Here is a 24148-nt window from a genome sequence, read left to right as displayed (position 1 = left end):
AATAAAGCTGCATTTCACTCTTTCAGAGCTCTCGACATGTCTCTCTCCGTTCAGCTCCCCTGTGTTTACACACTATTTGACAAAAAGACAGGCGCTTAAAGAGATATTTTACACATTTTAGTATTTTGTTCACAGAGAAAATTGTTATGCAAATGATATGCAAATGATGAGTGTTTTTTTGTCATTCTGTCAGACCCTGGCAGACCAGTTGACTGATGAGGAGCTGGCGGAGGGGAGGCTGTACCCGCCACTGTCCAACATCCGAGAGGTCTCTGTCCAGATGGCAGTCAAGGTCAGGATCAGACACTCTACATCTCGCTTCTTGTCTGTCAAATACATTTTGAGGGAGATAAATTCATAATTTGAAAAAGCAAAAGTAAAAGTCCTTTGATTATGATGAAATCGGTGGCTTCGTCATAAACAAAATATACTGAGGATGATATAAAAAGTACCGCCCTGCCTTTGGTCTGATAGTGTCAGAGGGCACATTTGAGAAGATAATGAAGGCAAGTATGTGCCTCCATTATCTGCTCAATAACTCAATCCGCCTTTGCACTCCTTCTAAACAACGCACTTTTTTTTACATTTCGGCAAAGGGTAAAGACTACAAAACTTTGTCCACTGTTCAAAACTAATTCTTGTTTTGGGAACAGAAAATTGTACTGAGATCAGATATGTTATTAATGATAATATTTGCATAATGTCGGCCAAAATATATCTCGTTCAATCTTCTCCCACTGCCAACCACTGGGTCTTCCTCTCACCACCATATTTGGTAGTGAGTGGAAACACCAAGCGGATGCTTCACATTTATAAGTCCAGTGAAATATCTGAGTCATTGTTCTTTCTGTGGCAAAGATGTGCCTTTAAATGTACTCTGCATCTCACTGTCGCCCCCTGCAGGTGGTCCGGTTTGTGTACGCCAACAACATGGCCTTCCGGTACCCAGAGCCCAAGGACAAGGACACCTTTGTCAGGTCAACTGTATGGGACATCAACTACGACTCATTTCTCCCTGACATCTATGAGTGGAAAGGGATGAACCCAGCACCTGATCATTAGAGAGTTTTGGGTGTGGAAAGGGGGCAACAAATCACGGTAGGATAGGTGGGCGGGCGTTAAAGAGGGAATGGTAAAACTGGGAGGTGGGGAGGACAGTGAAATTAGGATAGTTGTTTAATCCTAGGGCAGATATTTGACTGATTTGTTTGTCAAAATCAATTGGCGGGCCAGAAAAATGTATATCCAGTTTTTGTCATTCATGAGTGGCCTGGAGTTTTTTTTTCTTTTCTAACCAAATAACCCCCCCCCCCCCCCCTAGTTATGTTTAACACAGGCCCTGATTTTCCTTGTTCAGTTTCCACATGAAAATCCTCCAGAAGTGGGGTTATTGTTAGTCAACATGCTGCTAGTTAAACAGAAGGATTCCAACATATAATATCACTCCAAGCTCTAAAGACCTTGCCTTGAATTAGTTCATGAAACAGTTATGCAAAAAATATAAGTAAAACTCAGTAATAGTTTAAAGGCTTTTTTTGTTTATTTTTTGTTGTTGTTGTTGTCCATATCCCCATAAGAAATAATATACAGTGTATGTATATTGTGTTATTGACATTCTAGTCATTTAGCTAGGGTTGGGGTCAATTCTGTTTTAATTCCAGACAATTCAGGAAGTGCACTGAAATTCCAATTCTCTTGGAATGCTTTTCAATGAGGGACATTTTGAATTGGAATTTGGTCTGCTAAATTCAGGGTTGGGGTCAATAAGGAAAGTAAACGTTCTTATTCAGAGCGACTTAAGACTGTAATTATGCACTTGTTAGACAGTTGACAGAGCCTGGATGTTTTGTAGAGAGTATGTTCGCATGTGGGTGTGAAATGTCTCCCAGCTCTGATGATATTTAACTTGAAGATGGACGGTGACAGTTATGAAGTAGATCAATATGTTTGTGTCATGAATCCTGGGGTGTATTCATTAGTCGGATTCCTTTGTAAAAAGTTTTGTCTATTGCAAAACGTTTTGCAATGGAAAAGGTTCAGTCCAAACTGAAAACATTTTGCAATGAAAATGTGTTTCTATTGGACAAATGTTCAGTTTGCTTGGTTTACTTCTGTTTGGTACCTAGAGTAAATGGTTTCCATTGCAAAACATTTAGCAAAAGACCAATGAATATACCCGAGATAATATCACCATGAGTTTCTCCCAGAGTAAAGACCAGGCATTGAGGGGAACCAGCCATATTCCATGGCCATACACATATCAGGGGATGGGGCTAATTTTCAGTATAGAGAGAAGAATGCTGCAATAAGCACCATATCCAAATAGACATGACCAATGTTAAGGTAAGCTCCATTGTCAGAAAACATAAATACATTACATTAACTATAATGCTCTTCACAGTCAGTTTTGTATAGGCAGCATATGGTTTACAAACATACATTTTTTTTAAATATATTTTTTTTTACTGGTTTTATGTTTTAGCCACATCTTATATACAGAACTGTTCATTCACTTTTTGAGAAAATGGAAATAAGTAAAAAGATTAGCTGGATAGAAAACCAGCTTAAGGCAGCTGAAGTTAAGATACACAGGTCCTAGATTTGTGAGACCGTTTAGTTAAGGATGGTAGACTGGCTTTTTTTTTTATCCATCTGCATAGGTGAGCGACATGACTCCCATTTTATACACACCTCACTTCTCACCGCAGACGTAGCCAAAGAACAATGAATTGTATAGGAACACAATAGTTGAAGAAAAAAATATATTAAAATCGGCGTATTATTTTTTATGCATATCCAACGGGCTAATTATATCTATTGTACTGTTTTACAGTTCTCTTGTTGTAGTTGATCAAACTAGTTTGATGAGATGTCATTCACAAGTGTACTATGTTCCACCCTTGAATTTAGATTGGACCATTAAATGACAGTCGGTCTCATTCAATGATTATGTCGGCCCACAAGCCTGTCCACACCTGCAACGTTGGTCTCCCATTCAGAGAATTGCTGTGCTGTATTCTTGTCTTGTTTTCTTTTCATTCATTCACTTTTAAGTGCCGTGGTAAAAGTGAATGGTTGAATCCCTGATGGTCCTTCCTCTTCCAATGTCTTTGATGTGTGCATACATGTATGTGTTTCTGGAGTTTATTTTTGTTACGCAGAATGGCCTTAGCGAATGAACGCACAAAGCGGCAAAAGCGCCCCTGGAGACCCCTATGTGTGCTGTTACATGTGCAGAATTAAAATTAGTTTTACACTTGCTGTTGCGCCCTCCCTTTGTCCTTTTTGAATTAGTTATTATTCTGTGTATCTATTGAACAACATCTCCAAAATGGATTTAATTCCAAGCAAGTCTACATTATGACCCTCTGATCATCAACACCAATATTGGATCCCAAATAGAATCATTGGATCCCAAAACATTAGAATTTTTCTAATAGGATTTTCACATATGATTAAAAACAGTATATAAAAAACACATTTTCCATTTTCTGTGCCACTTTGAGGCCAAGTTAAGATTTTATTTTTTGTCACAAACTTTTGCAACTATAACAAAACTATAAACAAATGTTCCCCAAGCTTTATATTCAGACGCACTCGAGACTTATTTGTACAAAAAAAAACATACTTGCTGCACACTATTTAAACAGGTTTTTGAGCTGTATTAAAGTAAATTACAATTGGTTGTGAACAGACATGTCTATTATGAGCATTTGCAGCAATACAATTGACAGTGTGGTTCCATAGACATTTTTTTTTCTTCTACAATTGCCTCATGAGCATCATAACCCCCAACTTATTTTTTGTTGTTGCATGGTTTCACAATCTACCATAGGGGTGAGATTTCAGATGCTCCTTAAGTTGTGGTATGGTGGACAGCGCCATGCCACACACGTGACAGCAGAGAGGTAGTTTCAACAACTCATTTGTCCCTTGTTTTACCGTGACCTTCCCATCCTTTTCCAGCATCTGGATGACTTCTTGAGATTCTATGAAATAGTCGGTTGTGAATGAATTCCAGTGTTTCTTGTTCTTTAACCAAGGGGAGTCAAAGTCCTGGCTGATCACGTGTAGATGGACATGGCTCATACTGGGGATGGCATGGTAGCCCTGGCGGAAGTGTAACAGGCCAGCATCGGGGCACTGCTGTTGTACAATCCTGTCTGCTACCTGATTCATGTGCCTCAACAGATCACAGTGCCCCCTGTGCAGTGTCTTCAGACTGGGGATGGACTCCCAGGGCAGGACCAGCCAGTGGTAGTGAGCCTTGGGGTACTTGTCCATGATAACAACTACTCTGTCATCCTTGTAGACCTGCATTTTGGGGTCTTGCATTGAGGCTTTCAATCCTTGGCTCCAATATCCTAAAGTTTCTGTTTTCTCTGTTGTTTGAGATTCAGGCCGTGTGTTAGTGGAGGTGGACCCTCCATGCTTGCACTGAGTGGAGTCCTCTGTTTTCCTTGGTACTTTATGCCCGGGGGGCTCTCTGTGAAACTCCCGCTCCTCTGAGGCAGGCCCACAGGGCCTCTTGGTGCCCACACTGGACTGAGAGTTGGATGGATCCTCTTTGAAGCACACAGTATAAGGGTACAGCTCATTGACCATGTGCAGCTGCTGGCCAGATCTCATCTCCACTTGGTTGCCTTTACCCACCACCTCAGAGTCCACACTAGTGGGGTTGACACCCAGTTGTTTTACACTGATATACCCTTTGTTGCAGTCAGCCTTGAGCTCAACTTGCTCCCTGGAACATTTTTTGTCTTTTATCGTTGTTTCTGGACTCCGACCCAAGACAACTGTCTGTAGGTGAGGTAGATTAATCGGTTTATGCCTTCCATTTTTGCTGATCAGCAAACAAATAGACATGATCCTCTTCCTAACGAATTACGATTTTCTTTAGTACAACAACAACTGCTTTCCTCTCTTCAGCCAATGCAAGGTGCGTCAGCGTCGCTAGTGTTTTGCGCCTGGTTTTGTTTCGAGCACGCACAAAGATGACGACTTCCTCTCTGGCAAGCACAAGCGGAGAGGAAGAGGCGAAGCGAGAGAGAGATAACGACCCAAAATCTGTCTTTTCCAGCAGGTAGCGGTGTGTCGAATTTGGTTAACAAAACATGGAATGGCTTATTTACTACATGTGGCGTAGTTTATGGAATAGAAGTGTCGTAATGATTAGGTTGTTACGACTGTACTGAAATAAGTCGGACACGTGACATCCCGGCAACTTTGAGAAAAAGCATTTAATGTCGGAGCCTGGTCGTTACTAGTTACCACAGCCACAAAGTCTTACGCCCCACCTATTTCTACAGTGTATCTTCTAAAAATGTGCTTTTTTTTGGTTGGTTTTCATCATATATATATATATATATATATATTATTATATATTATCATTATATATATATAATGCCATTCAGACTTTGGGAACCGTTGTGCCTATTGTTCACACGCGTATCTGCTCTCTCATTGGCTAGAGTGGTCCCACCTGATCTTGCCTCCTCCCGACTGCCTTCCATTTTTCAAGTCATTTTCAATGTACCATATCTGGACAATATAATGGACACTATGTGGTAATGCTACTGCTGTTTTAATGTTCGTTTAATGACATTTAAATAGTTTGTTTTTCAACATGACCATGGACCTAACTTTTCTGGGGACAGGGTCGGCATATCCTTCCCCCCATCGTGGCGCTTCTGCCCTCGTACTCAGAACAGAAGGGGAGTGTTGGCTGTTTGACTGCGGAGAAGGGACGCAAACTCAACTGATGAAGAGTCAATTGAAGGCTAGTGAGTAGTTCACTTTTCTTTAGTCGTTGCTAGCTAGTTAGCTTTAGCAATGTCAAACGTGTTGTTCTGGCCATATAATTCACGGTTTATTCCATGTATAACTATTTACAGAATTATTTAAAAAACACTAGATCGCCAATTTATTTTTCACTATTAACAAAAACATGATTTGCTACTTTCCCACCCTCTTTGCTATCACGTCATTGATGAAAGGTTACAAACTTTACAGCCTGTAACCGTTGACGATGACAAAGATAGAAATGCATGTATGTTTTGACAGTGGTCTCAACAACAACACTGCCTTAATTAAATGAGGATGTGTTCAGATTGATCAACTCATATTTATTTACGTTTTTCTTACAGGCCGAATCACCAAAGTGTTCATCTCTCACCTGCATGGTGATCACCTCTTTGGTCTACCAGGGCTACTGTGCACTGTGAGCCTAAACCTCAACCCCTGTCCCACCCAGCCTCCAACATGTGTGGATATCTATGGTCCCCAGGGTCTCAGGCAGTTCCTGAGGGTGGCATTAGAGCTCACCAGCTCCCAGCTTCTTTTCCCCTATTCAGTACATGAGCTAGAGCCCACCACTGACCAGTGTCCTACAGAGGGTAATCTAAGCCCTGACGTCACAGCAGATTCTGGGCGTCTCCATCCCCAAGAACGCGCCGGCCGAACAATCCCCCTGGATGTCAACAGTGACTGCTATGTTATACTGGAGGAGAAGCGTTTTGTTGTGAAGGCGTTCCGTTTGTTCCATCGGGTACCCTCCTTCGGGTTCTCTGTTCAAGAACACGATTGGCCAGGGCGTTTGAACACAGAACTACTGAAGGATCTTGGTAATCACAATATATACCTGGCATAATAATCTATATGTTTATCTCTGGGATTTGTCTTGATTATTCCATTTGTTTTATATAGGCAAGCCATTGTTATGTCATTAAACAAAAGCTATCTTTTGACATACTGAATTGAGAGTACTCCATTTTAAAATAACTTACATTTCTAACTTTGGTTTTTGCAGGTGCGTGAGAATAACTCGATGCCATCTAAAAAGAAAATGAAAAACTTGCACACTGCTCTTGCCAGTGTGTGAAGGCTGAGAGGCAGATAAAACATGTAAGCTTAATGAACTAAAGTGATATTGGCAATATTTTACTAGGCAAGTCAGTTAAGAACAAATTCTTATTTTCAATGACGGCCTAGGAACAGTGGGTTAACTTGCCTGTTCAGGGGCAGAACGACCTTGTCAGCTCGGGGGTTTGAACTTGCAACCTTTCGGTTACTAGTCCACCACTCTAACCCACTCAATAGCAGTGTGCAAATTTCTATTTTAAGGTCATTCAATTTTGAAATAAATGAAAAACCTTTTGTCTATCTCTCAGGTTTGAAGCCTGGACCACTCTATGGGCGACTGAAAGCTGGTGAGTCAGTGACATTGGAAAATGGACAAGTGGTGAAGCCCAGTGAGGTGCTGGAGGAAGCCATTCCAGGGAGAAAAGTTTGTGTTTTAGGGGATTGCAGCTCGTTATTGGGGGAGGGACCCCTGAGGGCCTGTCACAGAGCTGACATCCTGGTGCATGAGGCCACCCTGTCAGATGAGCATCGGGAGAAGGCAGTGGACCATGGGCACAGCACACCTAGTATGGCAGCTGCAGTGGCACAGGCCTGTTGTGCACGTATGCTGGTGCTCTACCATTTCAGTCAGAGGTATAAGCCGGCCAGCCAGCACAAAGAGGGTGATGAGGATGATGTCGTGGAGCTCAGGAGACAAGCTGAGGAGGCTTTGCAGGGCACAGGCATAGAGGTGACCCTGGCGGAGGACTTTCTCACGATACCCATACCCCTCATAAAGCTTCACTGAGGCCTTACACTTGGTAGTTATGATAAATACTGTAAACAAAAGCCAGAGTGAGCAGGTTGGGAATTAAGCATCGAATGAATGACTTGGTGTCTGGGAAATATTTAGTAAATTGTCTGAATAAAAAAAGTATTGACTCTTTCTCCTTATTTTACTCTGTGATAGGGTTCAAGGCAATCTCCATTTTTAAGTTGTCAATTTTCTTCTTCATGATTGGCAGATACCTCCTGATGACCAGGTTGGACATGACTCCAACATGGTCATCTGGAGGGCTTAGCCAATAAATTTGGAAGTCCCACCTAGTTCACTAGATTAAAACGGTGTAAACTCTCAATGGCGCAGTCCATGCCGAAATGGTATTTTGGCCGCTAGAGGCCTCTATCACTCTCTATGGTTCACACAACAGAATTGCACGTATTCAATTTTACCAGATTATTGAAATCAACCTAGCGAGAATGGTACATGCACAATGAAAATGATAAATAAATGTAATTTGAGTCTTCAAAATATTCAGAAACGAACTGCTTTACTAGCTTTAAACCAGGCTAGTTTTCTCTTGGTGGGATTGAATCTCTGCTACTACCCACTGTTGCCCATGCGCAAAACGCCATGTTGGAAGAAATTGAACTGAAAATCGTCAGAGAGGGCCAACTCGACGGAAAGTGTTTCCCTCCCTTTTTCCATTTTTCACCCACAAAACAAGGCGTTTTTGTATGTAGGTCGATAAGAGTCGAATTTGGTCAACAAAAACATGAATGGTTATTTGCTACGTGAGGTTTATTTGATCGAATATAAGTTTTGTAATGCTTAAATTGTTACGAGTATACTGATATAAGGACACGTGACATTCCGGCGATTTGAGAAAAAAACCCAACTATATTCGGAGTTATCTATAATGCATATTTATGAAAGGATGCTTGTAGCATTCTCTATTGAATAGAGGCCATTGACGTCAGCAACCCTCGTCGAATATTTAAATAATAAGATTACAATAATGAGATAATCCACCAATCCGAAGAAAGGATAGGCGGGAGCGACACATCCCGCGGTACCGTTTTGTGGACAACGAGTTCCATTGTTAGGGCGGAGAGACGTGCATCTTGTCAGAATATCCATGATCTTTGGAAGCGCTGATACAAAGCCGTGATTTGTTATCCAACGTTTATTTTGATATTCAAATGATTTCCCTATGTTATTTTAAATGATCAAAGAAACATTTAGGATAAACGAAGAAGCAAATGCAAGAACGGAATATCCCGGCCCCGTATGCAGGGTATGTTTGTGGATGGGGACGGGTGGCTAATGTTACTTCGGTTAGCAGTGAAACTCGCGAGTAAGCCAACGAAATAGCCTAATCGGTGGCTTCGACCTACTTTTGATCGATATCAGACGAAATGACAGTGGATAGTTAGCTAGATAGTGTTATCAAGGCCATATTTAAAACACTCGGACTGAGAATGGCTGCTCATTTTATATGTTGTTGACATGTTTTGAGAAGCTAGCTAACGTTAGCACGTTAACGTTAGCTAACTGGTTGTCCTGCTATGCAGCTGGCTAGCGATAGCCGCACTTCCCAACCACTATATACATTGTTTTTTGTCTAAAACAGTGCGCTTTATTATTGTGCATTGGGTTATCTTAGCTAGCTACAGTTCGCTTAAATATTTAGCTAGCTAACGAACGGTAGCTAGCTATTTTGTTATTACTCAGGTCACTGTTGTGCAACGTAGTTAGCTGTAATGTTTATTGCCCGATGGGATAATGCTAGTTGTAACTTCGTTGCACATGCTGTCCTGTAGTAGCGTGTTATGTCAATTTCGTGCATGATGTTTAGGATAAACATCATAATAACATACTGTACTCATGATGGGTGTAGCTAGTTAATAAACATCTTACTTATGTAAGATATTGGTAAAGTACCATAATAACCACTATTCTCTCTTTCAGAAACCTCAATTCTCAAAGCAGTGTGACAATCATTTAATTTTGTATTGGGATGCCTTGGTGGACTTCAACTTGGGCAATTGGACTGGAGGGGACACCCTCTCATAGCTTAATCTTTTTGCGCCATACAGTAAGAAACAACAACATTTTATAGTTGGGACAAAGTATTTATTCCCTACAGAACGATACGGAGCGGCATACACTAGTGGTTCTCAGGATGTCTATCACCAACACGCCTTCGAGTAATGATGCTTGCCTGAGCATTGTACACAGCTTGATGTGTCACAGGCAAGGGGGAGAGAGCGAGACCTTTGCCAAGCGGGCAATAGAAAGCCTGGTGAAAAAGCTGAAGGAGAAGAAGGATGAACTGGACTCCCTAATCACAGCCATCACCACCAATGGAGCTCATCCCAGCAAGTGTGTCACCATTGGGCGGACTCTGGATGGCCGTTTGCAGGTAGGGACTACACCAATGTCTGGGGGGGGAATTTTCCCTAGGTACATATCTTGGGTCAGATTATCCTCCCCTAATTATAACCTTAATCATTAGTGGTGAAAAATACAAAACTGACCTAAGATCAGCGTCTAGGGGCAACTTCACCATACACCACTGTCGAAGGATCTGCTATAAGTGTGTTAATTTTAAATTTTTTAACGTGAGATAGCGTTGTGAGTGAGGATCATGCAAAGATGATCATAAGGGCATGAGACCTATTAGCACCTCGGGGTGAAAAACATTTTCTTTTGAGTTCAATCAACGGGTTTGATCCTGTAATATTCTTCATCCCAGGTGGCAGGGCGGAAAGGGTTTCCCCACGTGATCTACACTCGGTTGTGGAGATGGCCTGATCTGCATAAAAATGAACTGAAACATGTGAAATATTGCCAGTTTGCGTTTGACCTGAAGTGTGACAGCGTTTGTGTGAACCCATACCACTACGACCGGGTGGTGTCTCCAGGTATTGGTGAGTGTACTGATGTCCCTGCCGTTTTGTTTGTGTTGACCTCCTGTGAGTGACAGTTTGAGCTTCTTATCATCGTTGTTTTATTTCACAGATCTATCAAGTTTGCAACTTACCAGCTCCGGTAAGTGACCTCCATTTTGATGGTTATGTACCTCATGACAGCATTCTTTTTTTGTCAATAGCTAGGTTTCCATCCAGTTGGCTACAGACTTTAATTCAAACATTCAAAAATCTGCATAAAAACATTATGCGCATTTTCCCACCAGAGATGTTTCCAGCAAATGGACTTGTTCCAGATAAAAGACTGAGCGTGAGGATGTGGGCGCCCATAACACCTTTTGTGGTTCTATTCCCATGTACCGACTAGAAAATACAAGTTAAATGGGTTTTCATCGCATTTTCAACTCTACTGATGGTTCTCACAAATGTTGCATTTTATATAGTGAGTGTGCCCACTCTGGTATTGGTACGTGCTCTCTAGCCAACAGCGTGCAGATATCTGTGCTCTGTTGGCTAGAGTACACGTATAGCCAACATGAGGAAATTATTATGGACAAAAAAGCAACACTTTTTTTTGTCAAACGGCAGCCAAGCATCGATGATCATGTCACCAGAATAAGACCCTCGATATTTATTGAACGGAGCTTCAAGCTCTTCTTTCACCACCCTGCGAAGTTCATCAACTTATTTGATCTGTAGCCTAATAAACTGCATGCTTTCCCGACGAGTCGTAGTGGGAGGACCACACAACATGTGACATCACCTGTTTACTTCGATATGATGGTTATTATATCAATATTTGCGCATACAAATGTTTCCACTGATATTTCACACACACTTCGTTTTACTGACATAAAAATATACCACCTTGTCCAGCGTATTTTGTTTTGTCGACATTTGAAAAGTTGACCAAAAAATGTTCTGTTTCCATCAGGCCTTTTCATGACGTGTTTTTTATTTTTTAAATCCAACATGCACTCGCATAAAGAGATTGGATGGAAACCTGGTTGTCTGTTTTGTTTCTTGTTGACCTGTAATCTTGTCTCTGTGCTGCTCTCAGCTCCAAGCCTGGGACTGATGGTTAAAGATGAATTTGACTTTGATGGCCAGGCCCCACTGCCCACCATGGACGGGGGTCACTCCCTCCAGACCATTCAGCACCCCCCCTCTAGCCGAGGTGGGCCCCCCTCAGAGCCCTTCGGCACCCCTGGCCTGCTGTCTCCCTCTGACGCCAGCACCGCCTCCACCTCCGCCTTCCCCAGCATCTCTGTCGGATCAGGAAGTGAGTGCCTACTCCTCCACTCTATCCCCTCCCTCTTCCATTCCCGCTTCCACTATCTACTCCACCTTCCCAAGTTTATGGCTCTTGGTATCCTCCTCACCCAAATCATTAGAGGTCTTGAGTTATTTGTACCAGTAATAATCCTGGAAAGGTCTTAATCATAGTTTAGGTTTGTGTTTGTTTAGCTACAGCCTGTCTACACAGTTATGGTTGTGGCTGACTGACAGAACTTGTTCGTTTGAGAATCACATCACAGTAATATCAAACTCATCTTGGGATGTAATGGCTTAGGAAATGGAACCTATTTAGTTAACAACTGGTGGTCACCTGCTCTTCTCCCTCTGATTGGTTATTATGAACTTCCCCCACGCTCTCTGAAATGCATCAAATCAAATGTTAATGTTAAATGTTAAATGTTAATGTTAAATTTGTCACATCCCCCCCGAATACATCTGGTGTAGACCGTACAGTGAAATGCTTACTTACAAGCCCATAACCAACAATGCTGTTTTAAGAAAATACCAATAAAATTTAAAAAAAAAGTAATAACAAATAATTAAAGAGCAGCAGTAAATAACAATAGCGAGGCGAAATAGAGGGTACTGGTACAGAGTCAATGTGGAGGTTATATACAGGGGGTACCGGTACAGAGTCAATGTGGAGGCTATATACAGGGGGTACAGGTACAGAGTCAATGTGGAGGCTATATACAGGGGGTACTGGTACAGAGTCAATGTGGAGGTTATATACAGGGGGTACCGGTACAGAGTCAATGTGGAGGCTATATACAGGGTTACCGGTACAGAGTTAATGTGGAGGCTATATACAGGGGGTACAGGTACAGAGTCAATGTGGAGGCTATATACAGGGGGTACCGGTACAGAGTCAATGTGGAGGCTATATACAGGGGGTACTGGTACAGAGTCAATGTGGAGGTTATATACAGGGGGTACCGGTACAGAGTCAATGTGGAGGCTATATACAGGGGGTACAGGTACAGAGTCAATGTGGAGGCTATATACAGGGGGTACCGGTACAGAGTCAATGTGGAGGCTATATACAGGGGGTACCGGTACAGAGTCAATGTGGAGGCTAAATAGAGGGGGTACCGGTACAGAGTCAATGTGGAGGCTATATAGAGGGGGTACCGGTACCGAGTCAATGTGGAGGCTATATACAGGGGGTACCGGTACAGAGTCAATGTGGAGGCTATATACAGGGGTTACCGGTACCGAGTCAATGTGGAGGCTATATACAGGGGGTACCGGTACAGAGTCAATGTGGAGGCTATATAGAGGGGGTACCGGTACAGAGTCAATGTGGAGGCTATATACAGGGGGTACCGGTACAGAGTCAATGTGGAGGCTATATACAGGGGGTACTGGTACAGAGTCAATGTGGAGGTTATATACAGGGGGTACCGGTACAGAGTCAATGTGGAGGCTATATACAGGGGGTACCGGTACAGAGTCAATGTGGAGGCTATATAGAGGGGGTACCGGTACAGAGTCAATGTGGAGGCTATATACAGGGGGTACCGGTCCAGAGTCAATGTGGAGGCTATATACAGGGGGTACAGAGACAATGTGGAGGCTATATACAGGGGGTACCGGTACAGAGTCAATGTGGAGGCTATATACAGGGGGTACCGGTCCAGAGTCAATGTGGAGGCTATATACAGGGTTACTGGTACAGAGTCAATGTGGAGGCTATATACAGGGGGTACCGGTACAGAGTCAATGTGGAGGCTATATACAGGGGGTACCGGTCCAGAGTCAATGTGGAGGCTATATACAGGGGGTACCGGTCCAGAGTCAATGTGGAGGTTATATACAGGGGGTACCGGTCCAGAGTCAATGTGGAGGTTATATACAGGGGGTACTGGTACAGAGTCAATGTGGAGGCTATATACAGGGGGTACCGGTCCAGAGTCAATGTGGAGGTTATATACAGGGGGTACTGGTACAGAGTCAATGTGGAGGCTATATACAGGGGGTACTGGTACAGAGTCAATGTGGAGGCTATATACAGGGGGTACCGGTCCAGAGTCAATGTGGAGGCTATATACAGGGGGTACTGGTACAGAGTCAATGTGGAGGCTATATACAGGGGGTACCGGTCCAGAGTCAATGTGGAGGTTATATACAGGGGGTACCGGTACAGAGTCAATGTGGAGGTTATATACAGGGGGTACCGGTACAGAGTCAATGTGGAGGCTATATACAGGGGGTACCGGTACAGAGTCAATGTGGAGGCTATATACAGGGGGTACCGGTACAGAGTCAATGTGGAGGTTATATACAGGGGGTACCGGTACAGAGTCAATGTGGAGGTTATATACAGGGGGTACCGGTACAGAGTCAATGTGGAGGCTATATACAGGGGGTACCGGTACAGAGTCAATGTGGAGGCTATATACAGGGGGTACCGGTACAGAGTCAATGTGGAGGCTATATACAGGGGGTACCGGTCCAGAGTCAATGTGGAGGCTATATACAGGGTGTACCGGTACAGAGTCAATGTGGAGGCTATATACAGGGTTACTGGTACAGAGTCAATGTGGAGGCTATATACAGGGGGTACCGGTACAGAGTCAATGTGGAGGCTATATACAGGGTGTACCGGTACAGAGTCAATGTGGAGGCTATATACAGGGTTACCGGTACAGAGTTAATGTGGAGGCTATATACAGGTGGTACCGGTACAGAGTCAATGTGGAGGCTATATACAGGGTGTACCGGTACAGAGTCAATGTGGAGGCTATATACAGGGTTACTGGTACAGAGTTAATGTGGAGGCTATATACAGGGTTACTGGTACAGAGTCAATGTGGAGGCTATATACAGGGTGTTATGGTACAGAGTCAATGTGGAGGCTATATACAGGGGGTACCGGTCCAGAGTCAATGTGGAGGCTATATACAGGGTGTACCGGTACAGAGTCAATGTGGAGGCTATATACAGGGGGTACCGGTCCAGAGTCAATGTGGAGGCTATATAGAGGGTGTACCGGTACAGAGTCAATGTGGAGGCTATATACAGGGTGTACCGGTACAGAGTCAATGTGGAGGCTATATACAGGGTGTACCGGTACAGAGTCAATGTGGAGGCTATATACAGGGTGTACCGGTACAGAGTCAATGTGGAGGCTATATACAGGGGGTAACGGTACAGAGTCAATGTGGAGGCTATATAGAGGGGGTAACGGTACAGAGTCAATGTGGAGGCTATATAGAGGGTGTACCGGTACAGAGTCAATGTGGAGGCTATATACAGGACGTACCGGTACAGAGTCAATGTGGAGGCTATATAGAGGGGGTAACGGTACAGAGTCAATGTGGAGGCTATATACAGGGAGTACCGGTACAGAGTCAATGTGGAGGCTATATAGAGGGGGTAACGGTACAGAGTCAATGTGGAGGCTATATACAGGGGGTACCGGTACAGAGTCAATGTGGAGGTTATATACAGGGGTTACCGGTACAGAGTCAATGTGGAGGCTATATACAGGGGGTACCGGTACAGAGTCAATGTGGAGGCTATATACAGGGGGTACCGGTACAGAGTCAATGTGGAGGCTATATACAGGGGGTAACGGTACAGAGTCAATGTGGAGGCTATATAGAGGGGGTAACGGTACAGAGTCAATGTGGAGGCTATATACAGGGGGTACCGGTACAGAGTCAATGTGGAGGCTATATACAGGGGGTAACGGTACAGAGTCAATGTGGAGGCTATATACAGGTGGTACCGGTACAGAGTCAATGTGGAGGCTATATACAGGGGGTAATGGTACAGAGTCAATGTGGAGGCTATATACAGGGGGTAACGGTACAGAGTCAATGTGGAGGCTATATACAGGGGGTACCGGTACAGAGTCAATGTGGAGGCTATATACAGGGGGTACCGGTACAGAGTTAATGTGGAGGCTATATACAGGACGTACCGGTACAGAGTCAATGTGGAGGCTATATACAGGGGGTACCGGTACAGAGTCAATGTGGAGGCTATATACAGGGGGTACCGGTACACAGTTAATGTGGAGGTTATATACAGGGGTTACCGGTACAGAGTCAATGTGGAGGTTATATACAGGGGGTACCGGTACAGAGTCAATGTGGAGGCTATATACAGGGGGTACTGGTACAGAGTCAATGTGCGGGGGCACCGGTATTGAGGTAATATGTACATGTAGGTAGTTATTAAACTGACTATGCACAGATAATAACAGAGGAGAGGGGGGGGGGGGGGCAATGCAAATAGTCTGGGTAGCCATTTGACTAGATGTTCAGGAGTCACTGCTCATTTACTGTGTGTTCGGACAGTCCACGTGTGGGATTCTCCCTACAATTCTGATCTGTAGGCATCTACATGTATCCTTACAGATGCCACCTCCACCTGGACTAGAAATAGCAGCTTCACGCCCAACATGCCTCACCATCAGAATGGGCACCTGCAACACCACCCACCCATGCCTCCTCCAGGACATTACTGTGAGTCCATGCCACTCTCAGGATGAGTAGAACGTGCATTTCATTCTTAGTACACATAATGCCCGCAACTTACTGATGTGGGCCAGGGTTGAAGGGATTAATCATTGATGCATTTATGTTACCCTCCCAGGGCCTGTGCACAACGAGCTTGGCTTCCAGCCACCCATATCCAACCATCCAGGTAAATAAAGCGTGACTCCTGGTTTTACCTGACAAGGTGTTCAGAGGGCTGAGTTATGTCTGGAGGGGAGAGGGGGACTGAGTCATGTCTGGAGGGGAGAGGGGGACTGAGTCATGTCTGGAGGGGAGAGGGGGACTGAGTCATGTCTGGAGGGGAGAGGGGGACTGAGTCATGTCTGGAGGGGAGAGGGGGACTGAGTCATGTCTGGAGGGGAGAGGGGGACTGAGTCATGTCTGGAGGGGAGAGGGGGACTGAGTCATGTCTGGAGGGGAGAGGGGGACTGAGTCATGTCTGGAGGGGAGAGGGGGACTGAGTCATGTCTGGAGGGGAGAGGGGGACTGAGTCATGTCTGGAGGGGAGAGGGGGACTGAGTCATGTCTGGAGGGGAGAGGGGGACTGAGTTTGGTCTGTTGCAGCGCCAGACTACTGGTGTTCCATCGCCTACTTTGAGATGGACGTGCAGGTGGGCGAGACCTTCAAGGTGCCCTCCACTGGCCCCGTCGTGACGGTGGATGGCTATGTGGACCCGTCTGGCGGAGACCGCTTCTGCCTAGGCCAGCTGAGCAACGTGCACCGGACCGAGGCCATCGAAAGAGCCAGGTACGCCAGCCTCCTAACCACAACTGTGTTGCACTTCTTGCTCTGAACGGAGGTAAATTGATGCCATTGGCAGAGTATTTGATCACCCCACTGATAACAGCTCTTCTCACTTCCCAAGGCTCCACATCGGTAAGGGGATCCAGTTGGAAGGTAAAGGTGAAGGGGACGTGTGGGTACGCTGCCTCAGCGACCACGCCGTGTTCGTGCAGAGCTATTACCTGGACCGGGAAGCCGGCCGCGCCCCTGGCGACGCTGTGCACAAGATCTACCCCAGCGCCTACATCAAGGCAAGTCCCATTGCCTCCGTCTGCTCAGCATTACCAATGTGTTTTTTTATTTATTTATTTCAAATCCACCCCCTGGTGTCCAAGCTGTGAACTGCATGTAGCGGGTAATAAATCAATTGGTTTTGTTCCCCTCCCAGGTGTTTGACCTGCGTCAGTGCCACAGGCAGATGCAGCAGCAGGCAGCGACGGCGCAGGCGGCAGCCGCGGCTCAGGCAGCCGCCGTGGCTGGGAACATCCCTGGGCCGGGCTCTGTGGGAGGCATCGCTCCTGCCATCAGTAAGCAGCACAACACTAACATACTGCCACAGACACCATACTCTGCTCCTGTTGACTGGTGCAACTCCACCCCAGAGCTGTAACCCCCAGAACAACACATTACTTGTAACACCACTCACACCACTTCTAATAGCCCGTTCCAAAGTAATTTACCAATCGTCTCAGCCTATTGTAGGTCAGTCATTGACGATGCATAGGTATCTGAACTTGTTCTGGAACTCTTCATCAGTGTGGATATCGTTGAGCCTGAGTTGTGTTCCATTACATTGATACTTGAACTCCTACCTCCCACCCAGGCCTTTCAGCTGCTGCCGGCATCGGAGTGGACGACCTGAGGAGACTGTGCATCCTGCGCATGAGCTTCGTCAAGGGCTGGGGTCCCGACTACCCCCGGACGAGCATCAAGGAGACCCCGTGCTGGATTGAGATCCACCTACACCGGGCCCTCCAGCTACTGGACGAGGTGCTGCACACCATGCCAATCGGTGACCCCCAGCCCCTGGACTGAACCACCCTCCACTGTGAGACTTCAGTATGACAGACCTTGGAATGAGGTGGTAGGTAGAACAGGAAAGACACCCCGGTTTACCGCTTCAAGGAAGCAAAGACTTTTCTCTCTGTGGGTCGTTCCTCTTTCTCTTTGCCTTCATAGTGTCCAGTGTGTCCAGATCAGGACAGTTCGGCTCTGACGATGGAACGGGCCACTCTCATCAATCGCCCTGGTGACCTCAGATTGGTCACTTTTACCAGTGATTCCATCTTGCTAACCTTGTATGGTTATCCAGAGCATAGTTCTACTATGGTAAACTATACTCGGTTTCTTGCTCTGTGAGAAGAGCAGGTAATGGTCTCTGCCACGTCGTTTACAGACAAACAAGCATTTTAAGGAAATTTCCAGCAATACCATAATACATTTTTTTGGGGGGGGGGTTCTTTTTGCATATTTGATGAAAGGAATTATTTTGTCCCTTTTTGTTTTTCTTCCTTATCCCCTTGGTTATTGTATTGTCCTGTACTATGGGAGATAAGTGGATTTATTGACTATATTTCAGACTAGATGGCAGGTCACTAAGACCCCTTCATTTACATTCACTATGTAAGGGAAGACCAACTTCTGTAGGGTATCTTATTTCTGTTGAATTAATTTCTCCCTTATCTCATGTACATAAATTTAACTGTAGTTCTTTTGTTTTTAAATGCATGTGAATGTTTGCATGAATGGTGAAGTGATGGCCACAACGCCACAGGTTTTTGTGATGTCTTGATCTCAGGACAGCCTCGATAAGGAGGAATCAAGTATGCCATAGACCCCATCAAAGCGTTTGGCTTCGATTTTAAAATCACATAAATCATGTCATCAGGGTGAGGCTTCCCTCTGCCACAATGTTGGAGGCTCTTTTCTGTTGTGGTTCTGCACTAACTGGGTTCATGGTGTTCGTGTGCTGTGAACAAAACCCCGTCATCTTGTTTCACCTCCCATGATGCCTCACTGCATGTCACTTTCCTACCATTTCTGGTTTTGCATATTGCTGCACACACACAATCCTCTTGATGCAACTTGTTATAGCTATGATACAGAACTGCCATTTTTATTTCCACTCTAGTTGCATCTCCTGATATGTAATACATTAGCTATCGATTTTGCTGCTAAAATGTAGCTTGCGGTATCCCTAGAGATGAAAGTGAATTAGGATACACTTTTACTGCTGTTTCTCAGCTTTGCTGTTTTGAGAAGTTATTCAGGAGAATAATGAATAGATCATTAAGGAAACCATCTAAATCTGCATTCTCAAATGTTCAAGTATCCATTTCAGAGATTTATGGGTTACTGTCTTGGATGTTTTGTTGTGAAACATTGTCTTGTTGTGTTTCCCTCCCTAAATGTTTCAATTTGCTTTTGGGATGGAAGTGTACTCAAGCTGTGGGTATCACGTTTTTAAGGAATTAATTTGACACGTACTTTCGATGTATTCAACTGCTTGGATATAAACAACCTTAATTGGTTTATGAACAGTGATAGTTGTTGACGATGCCCAATATCTTACGTTGCATTCTTAGGTCAATACACATTATTTTTTTTTGTATGAATTGCAATTTTACCATAGGATCCTGGAGAAACGAGCTAAATGAGTTGCTGGTAATTGGACAAATAGTAGTTACATATTTCTTTTGTGAACCTATTAAAAATGACCTGATACTCTATTTGGATCTTCGTCTGATTTATGACCCATGAATAATATACACTAAAATAACACATCTTAGATCTGAATTACATAGTTGAATGTGCTGACAACAAAATCACACAAAAATGATCAAGGGAAATCAAATGTATCAACCCATGGAGGTCTGGATTTGGAGTGACACTCAAAATTAAAGTGGAAAACCACACTACAGGCTGATCCAACGTTGATGTAATGTCCTTAAAACAAGTCAAAATGAGGCTCAGTAGTGTGTGTGGCCTCCACGTGCCTGTATGACCTCCCTACAACGCCTGGGCATGTTCCTGATGAGGTGGCGGATGGTCAACTCCTGGACAGTCTGTAGTGCAATGTGGCGTTGGTGGATGGAGTGAGACATGATGTCCCAGATGTGCTCAATTGGATTCAGGTCTGGGGAACGGGCAGGCCAGTCCATAGCATCAATGCCTTCCTCTTGCAGGAACTGCTGACACACTACAGTACATGAGGTCTAGCATTGTCATGCATTAGTAGGAACCCAGGGCCAACCGCACCAGCATATGGTCTCACAAGGGGTCTGAGGATCTCATCTCGGTACCTAATGGCAGTCAGGCTACCTCTGGCGAGCACATGGAGGGCTGTGCGGCCCCCCAAAGAAAGGCCCTCATACCACCCTCATGGAGTCTGTTTCTAACCGTTTGAGCAGACACATGCACATTTGTGGCCTGCTGGAGGTCATTTTGCAGGGCTCTGGCAGTGCTCCTCCTGCTCCTCCTTGCACAAAGGTGGAGGTAGCGGTCCTGCTGCTGGGTTGTTGCCCTCCTACGGCCTCCTCCACGTCTCCTGATGTACTGGCCTGTCTCCTGGTAGCGCCTCCATGCTCTGGACACTACACTGACAGACACATCAAACCTTATTGCCACAGCTCGCATTGATGTGCCATCCTGGATGAGCTGCACTACCTGAGCCACTTGTGAGGGTTGTAGACTCCGTCTCATGCTACCACTAGAGTGAATGCACCGCCAGCATTCAAAAGTGACCAAAACATCAGCCAGGAAGCATAGGAACTGAGAAGTGGTCTGTGGTCAACACCTGCAGAACCACTCCTTTATTGGGGGGTGTCTAGCTAATTGCCTATAATTTCCACCTGTTGTCTATTCCATTTGCACAACAGCATGTGACATTTATTATCAATCAGTGTTGCTTCCTAAGTGGACATTTTGATTTCACAGAAGTGTGATTGACTTGGAGTTACATTGTGTTGTTTTAAGTGTTCCCTTTATTTTTTTGAGCAGTGTACATTTAGTAAGTACTCTGAGGAGTCCCCTAACATCACACTGCCCTGAGCAGTGTACATTTAGTAAGTACTCTGAGGAGTCCCCTAACATCACACTGCCCTGAGCAGTGTACATTTAGTAAGTACTCTGAGGAGTCCCCTAACATCACACTGCCCTGAGCAGTGTACATTTAGTAAGTACTCTGAGGAGTCCCCTAACATCACACTGCCCTGAGCAGTGTACATTTAGTAAGTACTCTGAGGAGTCCCCTAACATCACACTGCCCTGAGCAGTGTACATTTAGTAAGTACTCTGAGGAGCCCCCTAACATCACACTGCCCTGAGCAGTGTACATTTAGTAAGTACTCTGAGGAGTCCCCTAACATCACACTGCCCTGAGCAGTGTACATTTAGTAAGTACTCTGAGGAGTCCCCTAACATCACACTGCCCTGAGCAGTGTACATTTAGTAAGTACTCTGAGGAGTCCCCTAACATCACACTGCCCTGAGCAGTGTACATTTAGTAAGTACTCTGAGGAGTCCCCTAACATCACACTGCCCTGAGCAGTGTACATTTAGTAAGTACTCTGAGGAGTCCCCTAACATCACACTGCCCTGAGCAGTGTACATTTAGTAAGTACTCTGAGGAGTCCCCTAACATCACACTGCCCTGAGCAGTGTACATTTAGTAAGTACTCTGAGGAGCCCCCTAACATCACACTGCCCTGAGCAGTGTACATTTAGTAAGTACTCTGAGGAGTCCCCTAACATCACACTGCCCTGAGCAGTGTACATTTAGTAAGTACTCTGAGGAGTCCCCTAACATCACACTGCCCTGAGCAGTGTACATTTAGTAAGTACTCTGAGGAGTCCCCTAACATCACACTGCCCTGAGCAGTGTACATTTAGTAAGTACTCTGAGGAGTCCCCTAACATCACACTGCCCTGAGCAGTGTACATTTAGTAAGTACTCTGAGGAGCCCCCTAACATCACACTGCCCTGAGCAGTGTACATTTAGTAAGTACTCTGAGGAGCCCCCTAACATCACACTGCCCTGAGCAGTGTACATTTAGTAAGTACTCTGAGGAGCCCCCTAACATCACACTGCCCTGAGCAGTGTACATTTAGTAAGTACTCTGAGGAGTCCCCTAACATCACACTGCCCTGAGCAGTGTACATTTAGTAAGTACTCTGAGGAGTCCCCTAACATCACACTGCCCTGAGCAGTGTACATTTAGTAAGTACTCTGAGGAGTCCCCTAACATCACACTGCCCTGAGCAGTGTACATTTAGTAAGTACTCTGAGGAGTCCCCTAACATCACACTGCCCTGAGCAGTGTACATTTAGTAAGTACTCTGAGGAGTCCCCTAACATCACACTGCCCTGAGCAGTGTACATTTAGTAAGTACTCTGAGGAGCCCCCTAACATCACACTGCCCTGAGCAGTGTACATTTAGTAAGTACTCTGAGGAGCCCCCTAACATCACACTGCCCTGAGCAGTGTACATTTAGTAAGTACTCTGAGGAGTCCCCTAACATCACACTGCCCTGAGCAGTGTACATTTAGTAAGTACTCTGAGGAGCCCCCTAACATCACACTGCCCTGAGCAGTGTACATTTAGTAAGTACTCTGAGGAGCCCCCTAACATCACACTGCCCTGAGCAGTGTACATTTAGTAAGTACTCTGAGGAGTCCCCTAACATCACACTGCCCTGAGCAGTGTACATTTAGTAAGTACTCTGAGGAGTCCCCTAACATCACACTGCCCTGAGCAGTGTACATTTAGTAAGTACTCTGAGGAGTCCCCTAACATCACACTGCCCTGAGCAGTGTACATTTAGTAAGTACTCTGAGGAGTCCCCTAACATCACACTGCCCTGAGCAGTGTACATTTAGTAAGTACTCTGAGGAGTCCCCTAACATCACACTGCCCTGAGCAGTGTACATTTAGTAAGTACTCTGAGGAGCCCCCTAACATCACACTGCCCTGAGCAGTGTACATTTAGTAAGTACTCTGAGGAGCCCCCTAACATCACACTGCCCTGAGCAGTGTACATTTAGTAAGTACTCTGAGGAGCCCCCTAACATCACACTGCCCTGAGCAGTGTACATTTAGTAAGTACTCTGAGGAGCCCCCTAACATCATCAGACAAGCCCTTTTTCCTAGAACCTGAAACAAGGGTGCCTTCAAAACAGTAACAGATCCTGCATGGGGTAGAATGAGAAGATGGCCCAAAACAGTGAGATGGAGAGTTGTCTGGCCAATGCCAGTGTTTCCCAAACTCTGTCTGGGTGCACGTTTAGTTTTCAAATAATCAACTGGGGGCTCAGGATCGAGTTTGAGAAACCGTGAAGTGAGCACCTTGCACAAAAGCCTGCGTGACATCTGAAAACAGAGCAACGGTGGTGTCCCATCCACTTTATAAATACTCCTCATTGGGGTTTATTCCTCACAGCAGATTGATCAATGCCGCCACATTTTCTAGTCCTAGACTGTGTGTAGTTGTGTAATTGGCTCCCCGAAGATGTAGAAAGAACAGGGAAGCTGTCTTACCAGGCCAGTAGCTGCCACATGTCTGACCTATTTCCCGGCAGGCAAGGTCAGACAGACCTCCAGAGACTGCGGCAGGCAGATCAACTCCAGGGCCTGGCAGACGCTGTGCTAGGGAAGTACATGCCTCTGTGCAGTACAACACACCCGGTCCGGTGCCTGTTGCCTAGCTCCTTGTCTAAATCTAGACCACAGGTGTTTTTTCCCTAGCACTACAAATAATCCATTTGAATCATTAGTGGTAGGGCAAAAACCAAAAATGTGCAACCGGGGAGGGGGACCCTGGTCTTGACTCATGCCCCACTAACAGTGAGGTAGAAAACCATATTTCGTGGAACTTCAGAAACAACGCCAGCCTATACAGATCTCTAGAAAGTAATGTAACCATTTACTGACTAGGAATGAACATTCAGCAGCCGTTTGAACAATGTACCCTGTAAAGAATGTTTAAGTCAAAACGAGACAGGA

The 24148-nt window shown here is 45.0% G+C and overlaps 4 protein-coding genes across 7 annotated transcripts in view; 3 read left to right on the top strand and 1 right to left on the bottom strand.

The window, feature by feature from the left end:
• me2 (malic enzyme 2, NAD(+)-dependent, mitochondrial) overlaps window positions 1-3259 on the top strand; it is a 28199-nt gene extending 24940 nt beyond the window's left edge. The window contains exons 14-15 of the mRNA XM_021605213.2: window positions 194-292; window positions 904-3259. Of these exons, the coding sequence (XP_021460888.1) occupies window positions 194-292; window positions 904-1062 (258 nt within the window). The 3' untranslated portion in view covers window positions 1063-3259. The remainder of the gene's footprint in view (window positions 1-193; window positions 293-903) is intronic.
• A 238-nt stretch (window positions 3260-3497) lies between these two features.
• Window positions 3498-4935, bottom strand: aptx (aprataxin; the record flags this gene model as incomplete). The annotated part of the gene is given in 1 exon segment (NM_001124462.1): window positions 3498-4935. A coding segment is annotated over 1 exon segment (1047 nt). The 5' UTR covers window positions 4867-4935.
• Window positions 4936-5448: 513 nt separating this feature from the next.
• On the top strand, window positions 5449-8217 carry elac1 (elaC ribonuclease Z 1). The gene is made up of 3 exons (XM_021605215.2): window positions 5449-5783; window positions 6147-6623; window positions 7170-8217. The coding sequence occupies exons 1-3, from the start codon at window positions 5627-5629 to the stop codon at window positions 7646-7648; spliced, it is 1113 nt and encodes a 370-aa protein (XP_021460890.2). The 5' UTR covers window positions 5449-5626; the 3' UTR covers window positions 7649-8217.
• Window positions 8218-8373: 156 nt separating this feature from the next.
• Window positions 8374-19874, top strand: smad4 (SMAD family member 4). Of its 4 annotated transcripts, none has more exons than XM_036979385.1 (11): window positions 8375-8978; window positions 9593-10046; window positions 10380-10554; window positions 10646-10675; window positions 11615-11836; window positions 16221-16328; window positions 16459-16509; window positions 16926-17109; window positions 17228-17396; window positions 17534-17672; window positions 17969-19874. In XM_036979385.1, exons 2-11 carry the CDS (start codon window positions 9807-9809, stop codon window positions 18178-18180), a joined length of 1530 nt encoding a protein of 509 aa, XP_036835280.1. In that variant the 5' UTR covers window positions 8375-8978; window positions 9593-9806; the 3' UTR covers window positions 18181-19874. The 4 variants fall into 4 exon arrangements, with proteins under 4 accessions (XP_036835281.1, XP_036835280.1, XP_036835277.1 ...); XM_036979384.1 differs by having other exon boundaries at window positions 8376-8918; XM_036979386.1 differs by having other exon boundaries at window positions 8374-10046; window positions 10380-10548.
• Window positions 19875-24148: the final 4274 nt, after the last annotated feature.

The sequence above is a fragment of the Oncorhynchus mykiss genome, chromosome 6 (assembly GCF_013265735.2).
Source record: "Oncorhynchus mykiss isolate Arlee chromosome 6, USDA_OmykA_1.1, whole genome shotgun sequence".
Taxonomy (NCBI): Eukaryota; Metazoa; Chordata; class Actinopteri; order Salmoniformes; family Salmonidae; genus Oncorhynchus; species Oncorhynchus mykiss.
This window is presented reverse-complemented; position numbering and strand designations above follow the sequence as displayed.